Genomic DNA, 25,038 nt, shown 5'->3' with positions numbered 1-25,038 from the left:
GTATCCTCCTGCTCCCTTCTGAGCTCCTGGGTGTCAGTTGTCCTTGCACTTGCTCAGACTGGCACTCGAGGGCACAGGGTTGTGTAGAATGGTTCTCCTTGAACAGCTCTCCTGGGTGATGTGATTTTGATTGCTATCCCCTGTGTCATGCTGGCACATTGGATTTAAGTCACTGTCTTCCCAATAGGTAGCAGAGCATGGCAGAGGGGAGAGGCTAAACTTTCTGAAACAGTTTCATAAAAGCAGTCCTTCCAGAATACAAAAAAAAAAAAAAATGCAGAAGCATTGAACGCTAGAACAGATAATGATTGAGGCTTGCCTTAGAGTGTCTAAAAATGTATACATTTAGAAAGATATTCCTGCTTAAATTAGTACTGATTCACAGCTGATTAAATAGGATAGAGATCACTCAGCTTTTGTAATGGGAACCACAGTGCAGCTATCTCTTTTAACACATCCTAATGAGAGAATTATCACCTCATTTTATCTGTCTTCCAATAATTATTCACATGCAGTTTGCAGCAGAGACTGCTCTAGGCAGTCTGTCTAAACCAATGGATCTGTGCTGTCTGCAAGGTGTGCTTCTTCACCTCTATTTACCAAATTCAGTATCTATTTTGAATTGCTACCTGACAAGAACAAGGTACCAGTCCTGCTGGCTTTGCTCAGTAGCAAGGCCAGGTTTCTTCAGGCAGCAGGGTCTAATGATGAGGCTCTCTCTGCCATTCCTCTTAGCCGAAGCTTCTGAACCCCTGATTAAGTGTTGCAGCACTCCAGTTAAGGAAATAATTGTGTGTAAAGGCAAACTGAGGCAGAGGCAAGATTCGGTCACTTGTGTAAGATAACTGATAAAGTGTAAAGGTGCTTAAAGCTACAAATGATAGTGACTTTCGGAAGAACTCATGCAGGTGGAGTTTTAAGGAGTTTCCTGGACTTGTTAGTTTCTTTATCTCAGCAGAGATAGCAGTGGTTAATTAAACATTAAACATTCTCAGTCTGAGAATCCAGTGTGTTTGTACAGGGCAGTTCCCTCAGAGGGCTGGACATCACCAGGCCCCAGGAGTGATCAGTGCTGTGTGTATTGTCAGTTCATACCTGCCTTTGGGCTCCTCTAACTTCCTTTTGCAAACAAAGTTCTTCATTTTGGACTTAGCATTTAAGGAAGAAACACACAGGGAGATCAAATAGAAACTTTCTCATCATCTTCCCTCCCGTCCCATCTCCCTTTACACAAGGGAGTCCAGGAGCAAAGCAGGAAGAGGAAGGAGGAGTTCCTAAAGTTCACCACTCTTCTGTCTCTCACTTCATTTGTGGCCTTGGCCTTGCATCTCTGTGCTGTGCCTATGCTTTGTCAGGAAGATGCTGGGAGCAAGAGGAGTGGGGAAAGGACGAGAAAAGGCATGGAATTCGTCCTGGGAGAAAGTAATGGAGCAGGAGTTTAGATGTGTGAAGGAAGCAAACTGATAAGGGAAAAGATGGAAAAGACTATAAATACCAGTGCTGGGAGGAAGGAGGAGCAGATGTTATTTCAGATCACAAGTGTGCATGTGAAAAAAAGCATATCACCACCCCACGCCACCTGCAGGGCTGCCAGTGCAAGGAGTTCAGGAATTGTAGGAGGGACTTAAAATGAATACACAATCACTCCATTTGCTTTCTGCTGTTGAAATTAGGTTTAGTCTTCTTGGTTTTCAAGCTTCTTAGCACATTTCTGATAGTTAGGAATTTACTTCAAAATCAAAACAACAAATAAGCAATACAAAAGCTGAGACTCTAATGAAATCACACAATTCCTGTAAGGAAGCCTCCAAAAATTTGTTAGAAAAATATGAGGTTGGCTACCCTGTGTCAGTGGATCACAGTATGAGAATCTGTGTAGTAAGATACATTCCTCTGCCAATGTATTCTTCTGCTCAGGTCACTGGAAACTGGAAGTAAGCACATTTCCAGCTATATCATATGAGCTTACAGGTTCTCTGGCAGATAGAACTTGGCCTATGGGGGAAATGATAGAACTTGGGCTGCAGAAACCCAGCTTGTTGAAGAGGATCTTAATCAAACTCCCAGATCCATTACTCATTTTTGAATATTTTTAAAAATTTGTTGGCTCTCTGAGTGTTTCTGGTATGAATCAGGACTGGCTCTGTGTGAGTGAATTTCTGATAATACACCAGAATGAGTGAGTAGGAAAGGAAGTATTAAGTAACTGAAACTGGGGCTGCCTTGAAAAATCTGATTTACAGACTAGGCTGAGACTGGCAATGTTTGTTGCTGGCTAATTATACCAACTACAAACTAGCTTTCAGCATTTTTGATGTGAATCTGTTTTATATCAACTCTGTATTTGAATTCTGCAAAAGCAACACGTTTAAATGCATGTAGGTATATATATAATGTACATACTTTTTGTCAGCATAATCAGATTTTTTATAAGAGCTTAAATGGTTTGACTGTTCTGGTGTCTTGTTTTCATCTGCCCACATGTGTAACACAGCATGGGCAGGTTTGTAATGGTATTGGAGAACCTACAGACTGTATTTACAGAAGTGCCTAAGGGATTTAGAGTCTGACTCTCTCTAAGAGTCCCACTGACTAGTTATGAAGGAAAATTATAGGGAATGGTGCCAGTACAGCACTCTGCTTCCACACACAAACGTTAATCCAGAGAATACTCTTGCAAGATAAATACTGTAGCTGAGCCAGATCCCAAGCTCATCTAAGTGAAGGGAGAATTTCCCTCTGAAGTCAATGGAAATTGGATCATGATAACACATCTAGAGAAGATTTAATATAGAACTGCATGACAGTAATTGATGCTCCACTGGGACAACATTATCAAATTCCACCTAATTTGGAGCCAGTCAACCAATGCCAGCTGCGCTATAATGTTTAACCAGGTGTTAAATAGATGTGAACTTCTTAGATTTTCTGTCAGGAGGAAACAAACAAAGACCATGGGAATCTAGAATAATATTTTTTTCTTCCCAATATATCTTTGTCTGTTATAGACTGGTTTTTATTTTGTGCATTTATTTTTAAATGGACTCTTTTCTTAAACAGGGCAGAGGTGATAAACCATCTGCCCTCTGTGTTGTCCCCAGTAAGGGGACTGTGCAGTGCCCCTGTGTCCAAGGTGCTGACAGGATTAGCTCTGTTCTCTTTGTCCTCTGCTATCTCCACTAACTTCCAGTTTTGCATTGAGCAGCAGACGAGGATGAGGATAAAGACGACGACTTCCGCGCGCCGCTGTACAAGAACGTGGAGATCAAAGGAATCCAAGTACGGATGAAGTGGTGCGCCACCTGCCACTTCTACCGCCCGCCCCGCTGCTCCCACTGCAGCGTCTGTGACAACTGCGTGGAGGTAACACTGCTGTGGGTCAGGTCACTCTGGCTCTGCCTCGGGGCTGGGCTTGCACCTGCTATTGGAAACAGGCAGTGGGGTTGCCCCAGTATTCCAGTTCTTGGAAGTTCACAGCTGTAGCCTTGTTGGACTCTGCTGAGTGGTACCATTTGAACAGCCCTCCGTTATGTGTGTCACAGATGGAGTAATGCTCGATGTCTGCCTTGTTGGCAGTGATAATTAGAATAAAAATTTATAATGCTGGCTGTGTCTTCTGAATGTTAAAAAGGGGTGAATGGGAGAGTGGATGCAGAGTTCAGGAGAGCAAGAAATGCAGGGTGAACCATTTTAACTTGTCATGTGTGAGCTTAAGGCTCATCATTAAATTTGGAGCAAACTGATGCCTACATTAGTGGACAAGAAGAGAAGCCAGAATGGTGTGTGAGTTCAGGAAAACCAAACTCAGAATTCAGTAAGTGATTCTCCAGTCAATGGAAGGCGCCCATGTTTCTTTCAACACCTCAGCTCAGTGCATGAGATCATTCATGTTTCTAATGTTGATTGCTCTGAATTAGGGGATTTTCATGATTCTTGATACCCTTAGGGTCTTGGTGAGTCACACAGGATTTTTAAAAAATAACCCCTAAACAGTAAGATGTGCTTCTGGGCTATAAGCATCTCCCAAACATGTAGGTACAGAGCACTGTATTCACAGTAGTGTATTGCCAGAGGATGCTTTTTATTGCTGAGCTAATAATTCTACTTCTAAAGGATCATTTCTGCTGCAAGGTCTAATTTTTTTTCAAAAGATGAAATCTTCAATATGTCTAAAATATTTTCAGCTGTGCCATTAAAATGAAAGGAATTACTAATCAGAAGAGGAAAAAATACCGTAGTCAGCTGGAATGCTGTATGCACTACCTTTGTCCTAATCCTCTTTGCCATAAGCAAGGGAATAGTCCCAAAGAAAGCAGCACAGTTACAAGTGAGAGAAAGGCTGCCTGTATTTATCTTGTGTCAGTCATTTTCTCCTTCAGGGCAATATATATCTAAGTTATAATTACCTGGAAGCAGCGCTGTGCCTAGTAACCATCGATAAATAGGACAAGGCTGTCCTGTTTTGGAAGGCTTTAGAAGGATGTGGGATTTTAGAAGCCTGAGAGTGAGGAGCTGCCAAGGTCCCTGGGTAGAGGGGAATAGCCATAGCTGTTCATAAGTTGTGACGCACAATTTGTTTAGACTGCTGTGAATTGTTGGATAGAGCTGGATTTTTTGTAGAAAACCTGAATCAAACATTCCTAGTTCTAAAACATAAATGTTTGCACTAATTCTAGATCCTGAGGATTGTTTAGATGATGGTAAATTCTCAGTTGTCCCATGGAATTTCTTTCTTCCACCTTACCCGGTGGCTCAGCATAAAAATTTGTTTTCAACAAATGAAGTTTTCTTAGAAAAAGATTGCTCAAAACTCACTGGTATAAACACTTGAAGTTTCATGCTGATGTAAGGCCTCCATGGGAGTCAGTTCTGCAGCAGAAGTGAAAATGGGAGAGAATCCAAAAGGAACCTGCATAAAATAGCAGAAGGCAAGGTGACACTGGCTAGCTCTCCACAAGTTCTCTTGATAGTCAGGTCAGTTGAATGTTCCCTACTATTCTGGTGCCCAAGTAAGGAGCTCTGCTTGTAATTAAGTTATTACTGCTGTGGAGGAATGTAGGCAAAAATCATTAATGACTTCTGAATCGATAAATCATGGCCTAAAACATGTTTTATTGATTCTTGTGATGCTTGTTTCCCACTCACCTGTCTATCCTAGAAGAGCTTTGAGACAGTAACAGGAGTGACTCTGCTGGCTTTCCATGTAGGATCCACTCAGGGTTGTAGTTCACATGTTTTCACTTTCAGTCTAGAATGTACAATAAAAATTATTTTCCCAAATATAAAACTTCTGAACAATTTGGTAAAAGTGAATAAACAACAAAAGCAGACAACATTTACAGAAATAAAACCAATTAAAACTTAAAGCATGCTGTTACCAGAGGGACCCAAAAATGAATCTGTGACAAAAGTAGTCAGATTTTTGTTTTCTTAATTGAAATGTTTGCAGTGAGTACTTACATGGTTTCATAATCCATAGGTATTTTGGGTTGCATACAGCCATATTTGCATAACAGACAGATGTTATGTCAGCATTTCAGATATAGCCTGAAATGATCTTAAGTTGCCCCTCTCATTTTCTAATGTGCTTTGAGAAAGCTCTAATCCATTTTTTTGTATTTTGTAAATTTTTGGTAAATGTGTTGTGCAAAACTTAGAAATATAAAACCCCCTGTGTCATCATTGAGCAGTGCTTAAAAATAGCATTGGCACAAAGCAAAGAATAAACAGTTCATTTGTCGATGCAATGAAAGTGCAATATCTGTTCTGAAGAACACAGAGGTGAGAAGGGTTTATTTCTTGCATCTGATCTTGTCTTCACGTCAAGAATAATCCCACTGGAGACAGTGGATTTACATGCTTACAAAACTGTGTAAAGGCACTCAGAGGGTGTCTGTGGCTTGCCCTCATTATTAAATCTCCTGTTAAAAGGGATCTGACTTTGTGAGGTACTTTGGACTTCTGACTGAGAAAAATAGTTAGGTTTGGATTCATAACTATTAACGAACCTGTGCAGAACTTTGCCTGTGTCTGATCCAGCTGTTGCTTTTCTTTGTGGACCTGCTTGGTAAAAAGGTACTTTTGTGATGTCCATTGTTCAAAGTGGATTCATTCAGTGATGTATAAGTACTGAAATGTGGGACAGGAAATTCTGCAGCAGTATTGCATCTTCAAACCATTTTAGGTTATAATAACTTCATTGTAATTGACTCGTGCTAAGGATGAAAAAAATTAGGGCTTCTGCTGCTAGCAGATAAATAGCCTGTCCTTTATTTTTAATATATTCTCTCTTCAAATGCTATAAACACTCAAGTACCTCTCCATCCATGGACAGAGAAACAACTTGGTTCTAAAAAGAGCCTTATAAAGACAGTCAAGCATTTTGTAAAGCTGCAGAACTAGTCTGATGTAATTTTACATGACAGTGGTTCGGGTTCATCTCTAAGGCAATGTATTTTCTTTCACTGTTTGGATATTTTTCCCTATCTCTCCCTTTTTTTACAAGGATTTTGACCATCACTGCCCATGGGTCAACAATTGCATAGGACGGAGGAACTACCGCTATTTTTTTCTCTTCTTGCTGTCCTTAAGTACGCACATGGTTGGAGTGTTCACCTTTGGGCTCATCTTCGTACTAAACCATATGGAAAAGCTGGGAGCAGCTCATACTACCATTACGTATCCTTCCTTTTGGTCTTTCAAGACTCAAGGTGACTGAGGAAAATGTGAAAGAATGAATCTGAATATTTTTCCTGCAGGAGATGGTGGAGCCTCTCCTGATCCCCCACTGTTCTCCTCCTGTAAATGCTCAGTGCAGGTTTTCCTCTGTTCCCGTCGTACCTGTGTGAACATGGATTGCTCCAGAAACTATAGCTGACCCTTTGTCTTTCTCAGTCTTTGTCGTGACAACCCAGCAGAAGGATGAGCTGCCTCCCTGAATTTTACTTAGAACCAGGTGTAGCTCTCAGCTGCTGTTTTCTGTATTCAAAACTCTATTGCTGTATTTTGGAGCAGAGTTTGCTCTGGAAGCAGCCTCCTGCATGCTGGTGTAACACACGAACCACTGGCTCTGAGGGGTGTCACTGCTCTTGATAGATTAGTGCAGAACATTCTTACAAGGTAGGTAGAGCCAGAGTCACTGAGTTCGCATTACTTTTTAACCATCTCAGGGAGGAGGACCCAGACTAGGAGCAGATGGACTTTGAGATGAAATTTAGTTAGACCTTGCTAAAGGTGAGGGACACGCTACTCTGCACTCATGAGACCCCACCTGGAGTGCTGCACCAACATCAGAAGGATGTGGAGCTGCTGGAGCAAGTCCAGAGGAGGCCACAGAGATGCCCAGAGAGCTCAAGCCCCTCTGCTCTGGAGCCAGGCTGGGAGAGTTGGTGTTGCTCAGCCTGGAGATGAGAAGGTTCTAGGGAGACCTTAGAGCCCCTTCCAATGCCTAAAGGGGCTCCAAAAGACCTGGAGAGGGACTTTGGACAAGGGTCTGGAGTGAAAGGACAAGGGGAACCGCTTCCAACTGAAAGAAGGCAGGTTTAGATGAGATATTAGCACGAAATTCTTCACTATGAGGCACTGGCACAGGTTGTCCAGAGAAACTGTGGCTGCCCCATCCCTGGAAGTGTCCAAGGCCAGGCTGGACAGGGCTTGGAGCAACCTGGTCTAGTGAAAGGTGTCCTGTCCACAACAGGGGCATTGGAACAGGGGGGTGATCTTTAAGGTCCCTTCCAACCCAAACCGTTCTACGACACTGTGACACTCTCCCTATTTTTTTTTCTCCTTTTCCTCTCTCTTGTCTTTCATAGACTCTTTTTCCCTTCACTCATCCCAGTTTCTTTAACTCTTGGATACAGAATGGCTGTCATGTGTGTGGCTGGGTTATTCTTTATTCCAGTCATTGGTCTCACTGGCTTCCATATTGTTCTAGTGGCCCGAGGGCGCACAACGAATGAACAGGTAAGAAGCAATCCTTTCTCCATGTTTGTGGCTGAGGTGTTGAGTTGGGAAGGAAAGCCAGCAAGTCAGCTTGGGTAAAGCAAAAGATGGTCCAAATCTTATCAGTAACGCTCTTACTGGAGCTTTTGGGGAGATCTAGGAAGATTGCCTATTTTTTTATTTTCAGATATATTTTTTTTTAATGCACTGCAGGCAAAGATTTCCCTTTTTTAGCCACAGAGCATCACCCCAGGCTTATTTATTATTTAAAATCTACTCATGGCCTTGAAATAGGTTTTATGTGGCGAGTACCATCAACCCCAGAAGTTCAAACTTTATGAGTCAGACTGAACAATCCATGAGATTGAGTGAAAGAAAGAAAGGAAAAGATTAAATCATTTGCCCTCTCTCCTGGTATTTTGAACTCCTCCAGCAAGCCCACACTGCCCATAATAGGGTCTGAGTTAGCTCTTTGTCTCACTCTGTGTCTCTCTCTTGTTCTCATGCATATGAACACACACACACACACACACACACACACACATACACAGTGCTGTTGGACCCAACTTGCTTTGCTTCTCCAAACCAAGTGCCAACATGACACCTTGTGCCAAAAAGCCTGTAAAACTTCAGTTCCCCTGCAGCTACTCAAATGTCTATGATCACAGCCCCTGTGGTTGATGCAGACCCACATTCATGTGCACATCAATAGCATGGTGTGGGTGATAGAGATCAGTGTGATGGGATCAATAACAGGCCCCTGCCACCCCTAAGGGACAGTTTGCACGTGTGGCACTGGTCTCAGCCCTCTTCCCAAGGCTGATGAACTCTGTGCCCTCCAGTGCTTTACCCTTTCACAGCCCCAGCCCCAAAGTGCCCCTCATATCTGGGCTTTTTTCACTTTTTTTTTTCCACCATACTTCTTTTCCTTTGTGGTTTGGGTTTTTTCAGCTGCGTTTTTTCTGCCCTTGCACCCATGGGTGCTCTGCAGCTCCCACTGAGCTGTTTTGGCTGTCCTGGGGGCTGATGGCTCCATGCTGTGGAGTTGTCTGGCTCCTGGGCAGGCTGTGAGTGTTGAAAACATCTGTCTGAGGCCAGGCCTTCATAAACTGAGATGACATTGTCTCCATCCCACAAGAAGACAATAAAAACTCTTATCCAGAAGAGTGTGGGAGGTTTACATAAGCAAGGAATCTGAAGTCATCCTAAACTGTTGCCTAACATGGCCTTTGAACAAAACAAGCTTCCATAGCTGTCATCTTCAAATGCTTTTCTCTGTCCTGCTCAGAATCATCTGCTCTTCATTTTAAATTTGATTTTGCTCAAGCATTAGGTTTGATAGTGCTAACAATAGGAGCATGAAACACAGAGCATTTTGGTCTCATAGCCCAAATTGTGGTTTGCCTTAAGCTTGTCTTTGTGCAGTGATATAAACTCTCAATGAAAATGTTAGGCTGAAGAAGAAGAAAAAATTTAACTTTAAAAAAATGTAAAATTTAGCTTCATGTGTTTGTGGCTGCACTAGGATTTAGAAGTTTGAGAATTTTTTGTTTGATTGAAATAACTGTTGGAAAATGTATCCTAGTTTGGTTTGGTTTCCTGAGATACCAAACCACTTGAGATTTAATTCATCTTCCCATGCCATTTTGAAAATTAAATACAATCTGGTCTTAATTTCTGCTTAGTCATATGTAGCAGCTATCTGTAACTGGAGGATGGATGTTCCCAGCCTTCAGGTCCCTTTTAGAGGAAGCATATCTAAGTAGTTAGAGCACCAGACCAGGAGAGATGGACATGAAATCTGCTCCTGGCTTTGCCACTGTTCTAAGACATTCTCTTTTTTCCTGCAGTCTCTCTGTTGATTCTCTTTTCTCACACTGCTAGTTATCTACTGTCAGCTTTCCAGTTGCAATATGCTCAGCTTATCTTGTCGTCTTTTTCCAGTACATTTTATAGGCCAGTGGTACAGACATTTTTGGGTTTTTACTGTAAATTTTTGGTATTTATTCATTCTGGAGTTTGTAAGTTCTGAGCATTCATAGTAGGCAGACTGTGATTGAAAAGTGCATCGTGTCTGGGTTTGGATGTTTCTGAGCTTTCTGAATGCCTCTGAAATTCTTTTATGGAATCAAAATAACCCATAACCCAACATCTGCTCATATTCTGGTATTTTTAGTTTCTGAATAGAATAAATAAATATCCTTACTTCTTAGACTGCTTTCTACCAGTGGATTTCAAACTACTTTAGAAACCAAATTGATATAATTAGTACTGTAATCTATGAGTTGGAGAAATTTTATTTTCATACTGTATTTGAGAAAACGGGCACAGAGATATGAAATGCTTTGCCAGCATCTGGCACAAGTCAGCGTGAGCCTAGGATTGAATGCAGATGTGCCAAATGTCCCAGGCCCATGTTTTCGTCAAAAAGTTGCTCTTCCAAATCTTAGAACTTCCAGCCTCTCTTGGCCTCCTAAAGAGCTTTATGTTATATCAACAAGGCCAGCATAATATATTGCAGAATCATTCCATCGTTGTTATTTTATGCGCAAGTAATTAAAGTATTTCTGATACTCTGTAAACTTGTTGCTAGATCAGAACTATGAGCTGATTAAAATGCTTTACTTGCAAACAGCAACAGTAATGCTTTTAATGGCAACCACTATTAATCTCCCTGGCTTTATTGGTATTTATCCCCATATGGTGACTTTCAAGTATCTGCCTGTAGAGTACAAACTCTTTATAGTGCTTATGAAGCCTTGAATGGATCCTGCCGGTCTAATGAGGCTTGGCTTTTATTAAACCTGCTCATTTACAAGCAAACATTGTAATCACCAGGGAGTTCCTGGCACCATCCCACATAAGGCAGTGGTTTGTACTGATTGCTGCTCAGGATGGGATCTGAGAGAGAGGAAACATTGTTCTCATCCAGCATTTGGGAATGTTGATTCGACGTTGCTGTTGGTTCAGAGGGGACTTGCCAAGGCAGAGGAGGGGAAGTGACGGGAATGAAAGGGACCAAAACAGGATGTCTGGCTGGGAGCAGACACAAATCCGGTGCAGGAGCAGCATGGAGAGGTGAACACATCATTTGGAAACCCAGTCACATTCAGCGGTGTCCTTTTGGGAAGGATCTTGAGTTGAGTGCCTCCTAGCTGGAATTAGCTGACAGAGGTGGTGTGTTAGAGCTGGAGAGAAAAAGTGCAGCATTCAAAGAAAAATGATCTGTTTGGGAAGGACAGAAGGGTCAGACTTGTTCTTGGCTTTGTGAGGGTTGGATGGTGACTTTTATATAACCAGAGGTTTGAGCACTGTCCTGAATATGTTTCCAGGTGACAGGGAAATTCCGTGGGGGAGTGAATCCTTTTACCCGAGGATGCTGTGGAAATGTGGAACACGTGCTCTGCAGCCCCTTGGCTCCCAGGTAAGAGAAATGCTCTCAGCTGGGAATGAGGGAGGAAGAGTAGTTGTTGGGACAGAGGAAGAAAATGTGCTTGGTTGGGCTCACAAGCCAAAGGTCATTGATGGAATAAGAGGAAAGCAAAGCAAAACTCCTGAAGGCAGAGCTCTGTGATAGCTGCTTCCCTGTTGCATGGCTGTAACCTGTCCAAGTAGTTGCTTTCTTCATGTAATTCACCACCCTTATCCCAGAAATATTTTTTTGGAATGAGGTTGTCAAATTATGTCAAGAGCTGATGCCCTTGTCTTCATAAACTTGTTTATCCAGTGGATTTCAGTAACAAGGTAAATACCCGTATGTTATCATAGTGCCCACACAACTTCTTACACTATACAGGCAACGTCCAGCCTGCTGGAGGAAAGGAAGGAAGCTAAAATCAGACTTTCTTCTTAAGACTTAAATCTAATTTAAGGCTGCTGTGGTTTTCAATCTCACTGGCACTTTCATTATCATAAAACAGATTATCAATGAGGTCTACATCATGGAACTTGAGATTTTATTTATGGCTTTCTATTTTTGGGGAAATGGATTTATCGTTTCACATTTTGAAATCAGGATCTTAATGCAGTAGATTAGATGGACTATAAATAATTCTGGGTGCTGAGTTGTCCACCCTGCAAACATGTTCATAATCTTACTACAGGACTTATTTGAGCCTTTTTGGGGTGTTGAACAATTCCAGACCCTGACACTATTCCCCTTTGTTACACAATAAATAAGTCCTAAAGGACTGTTGCACGTGTTAAAATAAAGACACTGGAGTAGCTGCTTCTCAAACTTACCAAATCGTGAAAATCAGATCAAGGTACATGAGAAGAACCAGGTGTTAAATGCTGTGAGACACTTCTTTTAAGAGGGGGGTGTGAGTACCGTCGTCATGGCTATTCACAGAATTATAGCAAGCAGAACATTTGTGTTTTGTGAAGACCTGTTCAGATTGTCCTGTATATTGAAGGTCACTGAGTCATCACTACTAGAATGTCCTGTTCACCACTTAAAACAGAGAAAGCTGGTGTGTGTATTAATATTCAGGCATTGTACGGCCACTGGCAAATTGCACTTACAGAATTCTGTTCCACTGGAGAGAAATTAGATATCTAAAGTCAGCCATTTCCTCTTAGATTTGTTGCTTCCTATGGACTTGTGAGTCTCTTTTACCTCCATTTATTTGAACACTAAACATGCTACAGAAACAAGTCACCATGTGGTAAGTCAGAACTGGCAGCACATCATCTCCATGGTAACTCCCCATGTGCTGGGTCTTGTTCCCCCAGTCACTGACTCCCACCACAGGGCAGCTGTTTCATGTTAGCTGGGGTTGATCTAGTCAGTCACTTCTGTTGGTGGCAGGCTTCTCTTGCTCTCTTCGTGTTCTTGTCCATTAGTGCTTCAAAAGTTGCTGATTTTTTTAATGCATCCTCTCCTTTTGCTCACTAAAAAAAATAATTTTTTATTGCTGCCTAATTATTACATACATTGAAATAAATGGAAGTTCTTACCTAGGTTCTGACACATTCTTAAATCATAACCTGGAAGTGGGAAGATTTTCTTGTCTCTAAGCCTTGTTCTTAGGTTATTGTTTATTTTAATGATGACTGTTGCACAATTAACCAGGTATGTGGTCGAGCCCAAGAAAAAGCAAGCTGTGAGTGTGAAGCCTCCTTTCCTGAGACCTGATTTGTCTGAGCGACAGATCACAGTGAAGATCAGTGACAACGGCATCCAAGCCAACCTCAACCGGAGCAAGGTGAGGAAATCTCCAAGCTCTGCTTTTGAAGGGCATGGATTGAGCATTATCAAGCCTGGGAATGAGTCTGTCATTGACAAATCTTTTTGAGAGGATGCAGAAAATGATAGAGGTTGAGTCTTTGTCATAAACTTCATCCTCTGAAAGTAACCCAGGTTCAGTAAGAGCAGCTCTTGATCCAGTAACAGGCAGCTCTAGAATGGAATCCCTCTGGGCTTCTTTTGGAAGAGTTGGTTGTTCTTTGCAGTAGTTATTTTCTGTCCCAAGAATTGTCACCTCTTGGTGTTCAAATGAATTTTAATGAGCTCTTGTTCCACCAGACCAGGTCAGCTGTTCTACTTCAAAGAATGTTCTGAGCTTCCAGGCTGCAGGAAGGCTTGTGGTCCAGGTCAAGGAATATTGACTCAGGAGCTGAGTTCTCTTCTCTCCTCTTCTCTTTTCAGCTTCTCCTGGCATGAATAGTAGAGAAGGATTTGTTTAGTCCTATAAAAAGCAGTGGATTCAAAGGAAGCCAACTTGGAAGATTTTTGTGGATAGTTACTTCCTACACTCTTTGGATAGTTACTTGCTGAGAGCTACCTGGAAAGCTACTGAAAAATGCTAGAAAACACTATTGTCTTCTACCACATATTAATTAGCGTGATGATAATGGTATTTAGCATGCCAAGTAGACCAGGATAGTGCATTTAAAATTCTCCTGGCTGGTTATGACAATGCTAATTTTACAAGTGACAGTCCTTGTCTGGAGTGGATGCTAAATCCTGTTTGTCATTATAGGTGTAGGTAGTTCTGGTTCTCTGGTACATCCAGCACTCTGACACACGCTGTTATTTAACCAAGCTGCATGTAATGATTGATTTTTTTTGATCATTTTCAGTCTAAAATCAGCCTGGAAGGTCTGGAGGATAAAAATATGGATGTGCAACCACCTCTTCCACCCAAAGGAGATCCAAGCAAGTACTCTGAGCTAAAAGGGCAGCTGGGCACCAGTGAAGGTACAGTTGGCATGATCAATGTTTTATTTTTATAATGAGAAAATATTTCACCCTCTTTAAAAGGTTTCTTCTATTTTTTCAAAACATCTGGGTGAAGGCTTTTTTTCTATTTATAGGATTTTTTTCTATTTATAGGACTTTTCTATTTATAGGATTTCTATATATATATTTCCAGACTAGGGGAATTAACAGCAGGGAAGGGAGAGAAAAGCCAGCTTGAAGTGGTTCATTCAAGCCTAGGTTGAATGCTTCATGTCAGTTTTGCAGAGTTTATAAACTCTTTCAAACCCCTTCTTAAATTTTTGATAAATTTTTAAATGAAAAATGTCATTTTTAACTAAGGAATCAGAAATATTAGCATGAAATTCTTAGGTATTGCAAACTGAATTATTTCATTTGTGAGAATGTAAATTTAATGCTTTGATATTGTTAAAAAACCCTTTTTTTTCCCAGACAGAGCTAGTAGCTGAATTCAACACAAATATTTAGTATTTCAAATTAGGCAAAATTACTGCTCACCGAAGCATGTCACCCCACTCAATATGTTTTGTGCCTTGTTTCTTTTTCTCTGTAGAAGAAAGCTCTGGCAGCAATGTGCTGTTACTGCCATAGGAGCCCTATTGATTTTGGTGGAATGCTACACAAAAGTACTGCAAGTTTTATTCTCTCCAGAGCAGATCTGTTTGCAGAGGAGGATGGATAGCAAGGAATTATGGCTGACAGCTTTCTTTCCACACACATTTTAATAGAAAGTACTTTTTTTTTTTCCTTTTGCAGAAGGTGGCCTCTCACCCAAACTTATCAGCCCTCCTACTCCTGCCATGTACAAATACCGACCAGCTTTCAGCAACAATCCCAAAGTCCACTACCACGCCACGGCCGAGCAGGTGAGTGAGCCCCGGAGTTTCTGCTCCCAGGCAGTGTGGAGCTGAGCATGAATTCACTGCAGGGCCCTAGTGAATGTCAGAGTGTAAAAGTAAATAACAACACTTGGCACTGTTGTGTGACAGTGTATTATTTTCACTGTGCCCCTTATGGAAACATGTCTGATTTCACAGCTTTCCCCTGCTGACACGGCTGTCCCACTGCCAGGCGTGTGCTGCCACTGTTCCGGTGTCTCGGCCTGATCCTGAGATGCTGAGAAGTGTCACCTCCCATTGGCTTCTCCTGGCAGAGGTGCCACCTCACATTCCCTTCAGAGGGAGCTGGGCATGCTGAGTGCTTCTCTGGATCAGACCCTTTAGCCAACAGTCAGTGTACTCACTGATCCCTTAGGATGTCAGCTTGCAAAATAGAAAGAACTTTTAAAGCATCCCAAGAGATATTTTAGAGAAAATTAATGGAAGGCTCCTCGTGTTTGACCTTCCTTAGCACCTATTCAGTGCATTTGGGTTATATGGAAAAAAACACCTTCCTAATACTTGGCTTCGTTTTCACCTATCAAGAAAACTGAGGTCCAAACAATTAGACAGATTTGCTCTGGAATTTTGATAGTTTTCTCTTTTGCTTAGAAGTTATGAAACTTATTTCTCATGGATTTATTGCAAATATTCCTTGGCCCCCAGGGCCTGAGAGCAGCAGTTTGAAAATCACTGGTCTAACTTGTATATTTGCAATATATATCCAAGTCTTCACACACCAGTGGAGACACCCTTAAAAACACATACCACACACAGTGCAGTTTTCTCAAAATTAATTTCATCAGGTCCTTCAGTGTCACCCATGGAATAACAAGAAGGGGGTGATAGGAAGGAGTATTATGAAAGAAGTAAGGAAAGGAAAATATGGTAGATAAAAATAATTGACTGCAGCAACACTGTAATAAGACAGAATGTTCCTTAAATGGTGAGGAAAGCTTTTCATGAATCCTTCTCATTTGGAAAAGAAAGATGGTGATAGTGGAATTCCAGCTACGACCAAGTTTGAGTTTTAGTCTTACTGCAGAAATGGTAAATCTTATTCTCTGGATTTATCCACTTAATGAAGAAGCGAGTGGCTTATGAAAGGGAACACAAGAACAACAGTGTGTTCACTGTATCCAAGAAGTTTAATATCCTATCATTTTCACTTTATTACGTGAAAAATGTCTTGGCATCCAATTCAAAATAGTCTATTTACAGGCATCATCTAGCAATTTTGAGCTGTGGAAACCACAGCACACTGAGTCATAATGCCAAAAGTCAGGGAGCCAAGGAAGACAGGCTTGTCGTGTTCATTCAGTGCACAGCCAGAGATGCAATATAGATACAGGGGAGGTTCTGATTAGGCCAGAGGACTGGACAGTGCTGTGAAATGATAACAGGGAACAGCACCTTCACTCTGAGGACTGCTGCTTCAATTCTAACCCAAAACAGTGCTGTTGCTGTTGCTGACTGGTGTGCAAGCTATGGGGGCTTGTTCAGTTTTATAGAAGTCACAACTCTCTAGTATCAGCTGGGAGTACCATAAAATGGGGTTCACGTGGCGAGCTGATAGGAGGGCATGCATTTTTATGCCAAGCCTAAGCAGGAGGTACAGAGGGAAAGAGACTGGGCTGTGTGAGGAATGCCATGGTGTCTGTTCTGTATTACTTCTTCAGCCTGTCAATGTAATTCTGCTTTTGAGCATTGAAAGCTGCTAGGAAAGAGGCATTTGGGACACAAGGATAAGTAGCACAAATATACTTAAAAGCTACGTCATTGCTCTCATCCTCCTTTACAGGCTGTCACTTGGTCTCCTTTTTCCAGAGAAGGCCAAATTTAGCACCATGCTCTAGAAGAGAGTGAGCCATTTTACATATTTCTCTATCTTATAGCTCAAAGGAAAAAACTTTTTTAAAAAATCCACAATAAACCAGGGGTTTGTGATTCAGTTTTTTCTTTTGATAGCTTTCCTTTAAAAGAAACCAAAGAAAAAGCCATGTCAACTGCATTTCTTATTAAATATGTGACTGATAATAATTCTTTGTTTGCAGAGCCAGTGTAGCCAATTTATTGTGCGTTATGGCAAACTCTTCCTTAAAAATAACAGCAAAAGCTATTTGGTGCACAGAATGGCATTTAAAGTGAACAGAACTCTGAGCAATTTTCATAGAGTAAAACAAAGTGAAGTCCTATCTGTTTTCAGAGCACATAAATAAATTATGGCCTTTGTTTCTTTTTCTGATGTGGCCACTTTATCCTACACAGGCAATAAAAAAGAGAAAATTGCTTCATTTTGTTGTATAAATGGTGGGAAGGAGCCTCTCTGCTGTAATTAAGGTTAGGTGCTGAATTTTGAAGACCTAGGACCAGAAATTCAGATTTTCTGAATATTCATAGCACAGAGTAGAGTGGATAAGGGTGTGCTGGCCCCCAGTGTGTTGAAATGAAGCTCAAAGTATTTCTGTCTCAGCACACAAAACCTGACATCCCTCAACTCAAGAGCTATTTGTAGAAAACGTGAAGTGCAGTGCTTTTTCCAAGGGCAGTATCATCAGATTACAATCTGATTTACCTTGGCTGAGACTTGAGTCTCACCTTAGGTCTCTCATTCATTGTTTTTCAGTGTCCATGTATTAACTTACTTTTTACTGTCACTATTATTTAGCACTTAGTAAAAATAACTACTCTTTGCTTCTAAGGTGCTAATCCAGATGTTGAACAGGAGTCAGGAGATTTTCTTGTCATGAACCTGGGCTGACGGTCAGAGGGAAGACCTTCAGCTCTGTCCTTCCCATGCACTCACTGAGAGAGCAAACCTGTAATTACGTGTCACTGGCTTCTGTTTCTCATCTTCATCTCTGTTTTAGATCACCTTGCAGGAGGGACACAGTCAAGGGGCTTTGATAGAAGAGGATGGCAGGAGCCTTGATTACCAGTCCGAACCCAGCTTGGACATCCCCAGCTACCGGAAGAGCTCCCTCCACAAGACCTATCAGTCTTCCCCACTCCAGATAGATTCCTTTGCCATCAATTCACGATCCCTGAGCCTGAAATCTGCTGGCAGGAGAGGGACAGACAAAGTGCCCCTTCATCCAATAAAGTCTGAAGGGGCAGCTTCCACCCCTTACAAAAGCATCTTTTCTCCCAATTCCCTGTCAAACAGAAATGGGAGTCTTTCGTATGACAGTTTGCTGAACCCCATGTCTCCCTCAGGGAGGAAGTGCATTGCCCATTCTGCAGTCAGCTCTGTCGGGTACCACTCCCCATACTTGTCAGCCAAAATGTGCCACCTCCGGGGCAGCGAGCTGCAGCGCCAGCCACCACAGAGCTTCAGCCCAGTGCTGGGGGGCCCGGCCCCGCATCAGCGAGACCCCTCCCCAGTCCGCTATGATAACCTTTCCAAGACAATTATGGCATCCATCCAGGAAAGGAAAGAGATGGAAGAGAGGGAGAAGCTCCTTCACTCGCACCCTGATTCGGTGTTTGCAGACTCAGGTGTCTATGACACACCCAGCTCCTACAGCCTTCAGCAAGTGAGCACACTCTCGGAAGACCCGCGCAGCATGGCCATGAGATACGGATCCAGGGACAATCTGATGGCTGCCACCAGCTTTAGCACAAGGAACCCTATACTGCAGTCCTCAGTGTCTTCACTCTCAAGTGCAATGACAAGAGCACCAAGGACTTCCACAACCTCTCTGCAAGCTGATTTAGCCAATAATAATGTGCAGTCCCATCAAGCACTACAGGGCAGGGTGAGCAATGGCTCCTACAAATCCCCAGGCCACCAGGTCCCATCATCCCCCACAGGGATGCCTAGGTCACCCTCTTACGGAGGCCCGAAGGCTGTGTCGTTTGTAAACACTGTGGAAATTACAGAGGTGCAGTCAGTGGGAGCACAGAGGTATGTACTGCTTGAGGGGCTGATAGCAGTGGGAATCTGCTTGTGAGCAAGAGCACGGCCCAAATAAGGTGTTTGCTGTGGGCCATAAGGGCAGGAGGTTTGTGGGTGCTCTTCAGTTCTGTCACACCCCCACAGAAACCTCATCATGACAAAATGTTTGCACTTCTGCCGTACCTGGAACTGCAGGTGGTCAATTATGCTGTAAATTTGTAGTGATGCAGTATCATAGGTGAACTGGGGAATTATTTCCAAGGCATGAGGCAGATTATCCCTCCCCTTATGCACAAAAGGGTGGAGCTGCATCCTAAAGGGAGGCTGGACCCAGACATTGCTTGGATATTTCCCTCAGTGCACCCAGTGTTGAGTGTCCATAGTACAGAACTGCTGATAAAAGCACAGAGCTTCATAACATTACCTTAAGGCCTTGCTGCTTCTTTCCTTTCTGTGAGAAAGCGTGGAGAGAGAGGATTTGCTGTGCCAAGAGCCTCAGTAAGTGCCATCTGAGCAAGATCCTCAACTGCAGCTTCTGCATGTGCTTCTCTTTTCCTTCTGGAAACTGTGGAGCTTGCAAAGCCTGAAGAGATCATGATCCTGCTGAGGATGCAGTATTTCAGCTTAGCTGGGGCCTGGAGCACTCTTCAGAAATATCTAAGTTTCCTTTGTATCTGGCACTTACTGCGCCGTGCTGGCCTCTGGTTGAGGTTGCAGGTTTCTCTCTCCTGTTATCCAACAATTTTGGAAAACTTACTGAAATGTGGGAGAACAATTACTGTAGGTCTCCTTAAGTGTCAGCAAGTTGTTTCAGAGATGAGCAACAAAGTTTTGTTTAACTGGATATTTAACTGGGAAATATTTTTTCTGAGAATTTATTTCTGATTTTAAGACACAGTTTGGCTTAAGGTCAGCAGTGAGCAGTGGTGACAGTTAAACCCTGCTGTGTCCTACAAATGCCTATGCAATTAGTTTGGATCAACAAAGCATTTAAGCAAATAATTAAATGAACAAATATTACTGGGGTGTGGTCCACTAACCTAATGGCCAAATTAATCCTCTCATTTCAGTGGCTTTTCATCAAGTGCATTGGCTTCAACCAGCCTGCTCCCAGGCTTGAATATTTTGCAATGCTGGGACTCAGGGTGACAGGGGTAATTGCTTATTCTGAATGAAGCCATTCTGCTATCACACTTTGTCACTAATATTGCATCTTTTGATATTTCTTTTGATGCAGGGATGACATGCAGCTGAAGACACCTCACAATAAAATAAATGGACAGCCAAAAGGAATAGCCAGGTTGGGTTCAACATCAAGTTCCCAGGGGACGCCTGTCAGCCCTGCTAGACACTCAAATGTTAAGAAGGTGTCTGGAGTAGGTGGAACAACCTATGAAATTTCAGTGTAAAATAAAATGAATTAAAAACAAAGAGCCATCCACTCAGCCAGCCATGAAGCTAGGAGCACTGTGAAGACTCAAATAACAACAAAGAAGGAGCAGCAGCAGTCGGCCACTCTCCTTTTCTTGTTTTGGGTTTGTTCTGTTTTCATCTTTCTCTTTTGGCCAAAAACCAGCTGCAGCCTTATTCTTGAAGGAATAATAAAACTGTACAGTCTATTAGACTCTTCCTGAACTGACAGGCGGGAACTGGCTATGACCTAAGACCACCACAGAGCAGATTTCCTTCCTGCAAGAGAGCGCTAAAGCCATTGTGCGCGTGTCTGTCCAACCAATCTGTCGTGTACCAGTTGTGCTGTGAAAAAGTACGGTCAGTCCAGGATCAGTCAGTTTTCCCATGTCCCTTCCTAGTTCTTCTGGCCAGCAATGTGTCCAGCAGGAGCCAGAGGACCAACTGCTGATTTCCTGCCGCCATGGAAAGCAGGGTTCCTGCACTGGGCAGGAGCTGCTCCGTGTCCCCCGGGCACTGCAGCTCAGGTTCCTCCTCCTGGGAAGGAACAAGGCAAGGCCACTTGGGCTGCAGACACCATGTCGTCTTTAAAAGCCTCCCTGGTCCCGGATGGGGGCAGGAGAAAGGATAGCAACAGCTTCTCCCTGTCTGCCATTCACCTCCCTGTGTGTGAAGTTGTGTGTGTGTGCGCGTGTTTGTCTCCATGGAAAAGGACCGCAACACCAGTGAGGATCTGCCATTCTGACCTCCTGCTCCCTCTGGGTTTGAAAGGCTTCTCTGATCCGGAAGCAAAACCAAGCAGATAAGAAAGGACATGTTTGGATGGAAACATATTTTAAACAGCCGTCAGCTGCTTTCCCTGCACCCTCCTTACCTGTTGGATTTAGGCAATAACAGAGTTTACTGCCTTGCCCTGGTGCCGTCAGTGTAATCCCGCAGCAAGGTTACCATGAGCTGTTGAATTTACAGTGTGTGTAACTGAGCCAAGCGTATATCTAAAGGATATAAATTTTCTGTCTGCCTAATTACTAGCACATTCCCTCTGGTCTTCAATACTGTTAGACAAATGATTTTCAATTTGGGTTTTTTTCCCCCTGGGGAACAACTTTTTAAAATAATATCAATCAAATCTATTTAACATTCTGAGGTTTCTTTTTCCTGTCTCTAGAAAACTACATTTACTTTGTTGGATTTAAAGACAACTTTACTGTAAAAAACAAGAAAGGGGTGCATTACTTTTGTCAAAAATATGAGGACTCTCGCAAAGCTAATTTTGGGACAAATGGATTTTTATTTCTCTGTTCCTTATCTCCTTTTCCTTTCCATTCAGTTACCACCTCCGAAGTCAAAAGTACTGAGATCTGGACCAATGCTAACTAGCCAGATCATGTGTGCAATTAAGAATATCCTGAACGACTGTTGCCAAAGTCACTAAAAATTACTATTTATCACTGAGCCAGTCTGCATATGAGACCTCGACTTCCCGCCTGGTTCTATTGGTGAATAGTTTTGATGAGAGATCTAAATTCATCATTTTTCAGGATATTTGTTTCAAGGGGTTAAATCCTTTCCAGTTCTTGGCTATAATGGAAAGCTCTCCAGGTATTTGGTAGCAATTCATAATGTGTTGATAACATCTTATTTGTTTTCATGTATGTTGAGATTAATTGTTCCAGAAGGCAAATGTTGACCTTAATTTTGCCTGGTTAAAATTTATATTTTGATTTGATGAATCTTGACATCTGCTGCAATACATGGTTATTATGTCCCTTGTATATCACATTATTTTTTGGAGACAAAGGTTGAAGGGAACATAAGAAAGTTAATCATCTCTCTGTGTAATGCTCTATGTTGCCTGAAGGGAGAAACCTGGAAAGCAATGCATCTGCAATAGGCCAAAGTTCTGAGAGAGTGAAGTAGAAATCAGTGTGCATTTTATTGCCTTGGTGATATTTTAAATGCCTGGTGTAGGGACACTGCAGAGCAGAGAAGCAATAGTCTTTCTATGCAGATTTGCTCACTGGCATGTAGAACATTGTCTTTAGGTGGAGGCACCATGGTACCAGAAGGATGCTGGCAAACTGGATCAGGTACAGATGGAGCAATATATATTAAAGAACTGGATGGGCTGGCTAATGAGAAGATTTAAAGGGCTAAAACATGCCACTGGCTAAGCAATGAAGTGGAAATTGAGTATCATAATTTTACAAATATGTTACTTAAAAGTTGTAAAACCAAAGGTAAATCAAAGGGTTGTCACTGATAATCAATGGTTTACATTTAGAAGGGGACAGAAAAGATGGAGGGGAAGGTGCAGTGGAATAGTCTTCCAAGCAGAGTTTTGGAGACAAACTGTTTAGGACAGTCAAACTGTATTTGGACAAGTCCTTAAAAAATTTCTGTGAGAGGCGAGCCTGTAGGGACAAGGGGTAGACCAGATGGCCTTACAGATTTCTTCCATCTTGAACTGTTATTAATCTGCAGTCCACCCTGATGTTAACTCCTCAGGAAAGATGCAGTACTTCTTTAAGGACTGGAATTCACTCTGGTGCATAGAGTATCACAAGAATTACTTGTTTTTAAAGTATCATGTATGCTATATGTAGGCCCTGAAAAAGAGGGGTTATGAGACACGTGGGATTAGGGAGAGAGACAAGGGCACATTTTATCATGTATCTTTGAATACGTACATGAAATTCATGCAAGCAAGGCTGAAAATTTGCACCAATGTAATATTTGAGATTTGCATCCCAGTGATGCTCCACTTTGATCGTTCTTTCTCTTGCATTTATAAATGAAAAAGCTACTGAAGAACTTGAAGGGCCAAAGAGCCTTTGAAGTTAACTACATTAGTTCATGAGAGAATTTCTCAGTAAGACTAAACACAGTATTGTGTGTATAAAGCACTAATATCCAGGGTTATTTTGACATAGTTCACAAGGGGTAAGGGAGGAAAAAAAGGATGCACTGTGTCAGTACAGGTTCAGCAGTAAAGATTATGTATTTTGTGAATAGTTTTGCCCACAGTTGAGAGACATTCAACTTTTTCATAGGTTTACAATGGTACCAAAGTCTTTTTTTTTTTTTCCTTTTGAGGTTTGCATTTAATTCAGTGCACATAGCCTGGAGTAAATAATTCAAATTTTCTGAAAGAATAATCTAAGCAGAACTGTTAACAGGAGATTGCATGCAGCAAATCCAGCCTCATTTCCATCCAAGGCACTGAACCTGCAGCTATTTTCTCATACATGTAAGTGTCTGTTCCATAGTTCCTGTTGTGGGACTGGGGACCTATTTATTAATTCTAATTTTTGAGCAGAATCCAGCCCATGTTACAGTTCTTTAAGCAGTTTACAGATCAGCAGTAAGGTTCTTCTGCCCAGATACCCTGTTTTTACAGACACTGCAGGCCAAATCTACAGCTGGTATAAATTGGTGTAGCTCCATGAAAGCTCATTTAATTGATGCTAATTTATAGTAGGTGGGGATCAGCCATGAAAATCCAGCACGAGTTAACACATCCTGTAAAGTAGCTTCTTTATTTTTGTCATGCTTATTTCATGTTTCAGAAGTCTTAAATATCTTCAACATGTTTTTATTTGTAGCTGTGGATTGTATTACTTATTTAAAAAAGAGCAATAGATTTTTTTTAGTTTATGCATCAGTTTTCATTGCATACTGCATTTTATTATCCGTTTGTTCCCTGTTCATATGCTCCCATTTAGCCTCCAGGTTTTCATTGTAGTACTTTTCTGCCTTGAAAAGTTGGATCTCTGTATCTTTAATTGTATAATATATTGAGTATTATGGAATTAAATGTACCTTATTACATGGGTGGGAGAGAGAGGAAATATTTTTACTTGAAGCCTTAATATTTTCTTTTTTTACTACTTTGTTTGTTGACCTCATAGGAAAGTCTGAATAGCAAAGACTTTGAAACTCCGGGCCAAATACTGCACTGACAGACAACCAGCATTTGGCCCCCATGTCAAAACTGGATGCAGACATAACCTGAAGTGAACAAGGGAAAAAGCCTCAGGGTGGCATATTTTCCTGAAGATCATTAATACAGTCTCAAAACATGTCTGTAAGCAAGTACATTAAAGAAGTCTTCAAGTCTTGAATTTTTAAGGAAGGTGATAGCAGGAACTGCCCTAATATCTTACATCTGCTTTTTTTTTCTTTTTTAATTAAGCAAAACAAATGTATTTACTCAGTTTGGTTCAGCCAGCTCGGGGGGTTGCACAGAGCTCTGTGTTGGTAGCCATGTGCAGCACATGAGCTGGGGGGTGTTGCTGTTCTAATTCTAACCAAGCGTGATGTTGTGTCAACTCGGCCCGCGAGGATCCCTCCCGGGCCTTACAACGGACGTTCCTCAGATGATGCCTACTCTCCTACAAGCCTAATATGGAAATTGCAATGTGGTTTTCTTCGGACTATATCTGTGGTCCAGACTAGAGATATATAGAGAGATATATATATAGTCAATATTTTTTTGTGTGTGTGGGAAAGATGGGGTCAAGCTTTTCTGTCTCTGACAGTCTGGAAAGTTAATGTCGAACCGTTTTTATGGTCTGTATTTCACCTGTTCTGCCACCTTGAATTGTTGGAATGTATCTGTGCAGGCTTTGTGGAGCTCTGTCTGTAACCTTTTTTGTGGCTCTCGTAATACATATATATTTTTTAAA

General features: G+C 41.9%; 1 protein-coding gene across 2 annotated transcripts in view; it reads left to right on the top strand.

Annotated features, from left to right (window-relative positions):
- ZDHHC8 (zinc finger DHHC-type palmitoyltransferase 8) overlaps positions 1 to 25,038 on the top strand; it is a 111,778-nt gene extending 86,740 nt beyond the window's left edge. The window contains exons 3-12 of one of the 2 annotated variants that reach the window (XR_005603172.1): positions 3,206 to 3,363; positions 6,506 to 6,678; positions 7,860 to 7,962; positions 11,274 to 11,365; positions 13,016 to 13,148; positions 14,026 to 14,143; positions 14,921 to 15,030; positions 17,913 to 18,949; positions 20,178 to 23,600; positions 24,262 to 25,038. Coding sequence is in view for 1 of the 2 variants with exons in the window: in XM_039560954.1 (XP_039416888.1) it covers positions 3,206 to 3,363; positions 6,506 to 6,678; positions 7,860 to 7,962; positions 11,274 to 11,365; positions 13,016 to 13,148; positions 14,026 to 14,143; positions 14,921 to 15,030; positions 17,913 to 18,949; positions 20,178 to 20,349 (2,096 nt within the window). In the remaining variant the exon portion in view is untranslated. Of the gene's footprint in view, positions 1 to 3,205; positions 3,364 to 6,505; positions 6,679 to 7,859; positions 7,963 to 11,273; positions 11,366 to 13,015; positions 13,149 to 14,025; positions 14,144 to 14,920; positions 15,031 to 17,912; positions 18,950 to 20,177 lie in introns of both variants that reach the window. The other variant, XM_039560954.1, reaches the window with a different exon arrangement.

The sequence above is a fragment of the Corvus cornix genome, chromosome 15 (assembly GCF_000738735.6).
Source record: "Corvus cornix cornix isolate S_Up_H32 chromosome 15, ASM73873v5, whole genome shotgun sequence".
NCBI lineage: Eukaryota > Metazoa > Chordata > Aves > Passeriformes > Corvidae > Corvus > Corvus cornix.
Note: the sequence above shows the minus strand (reverse complement) of the source record. Positions and strands in the feature narration are given on the sequence as shown.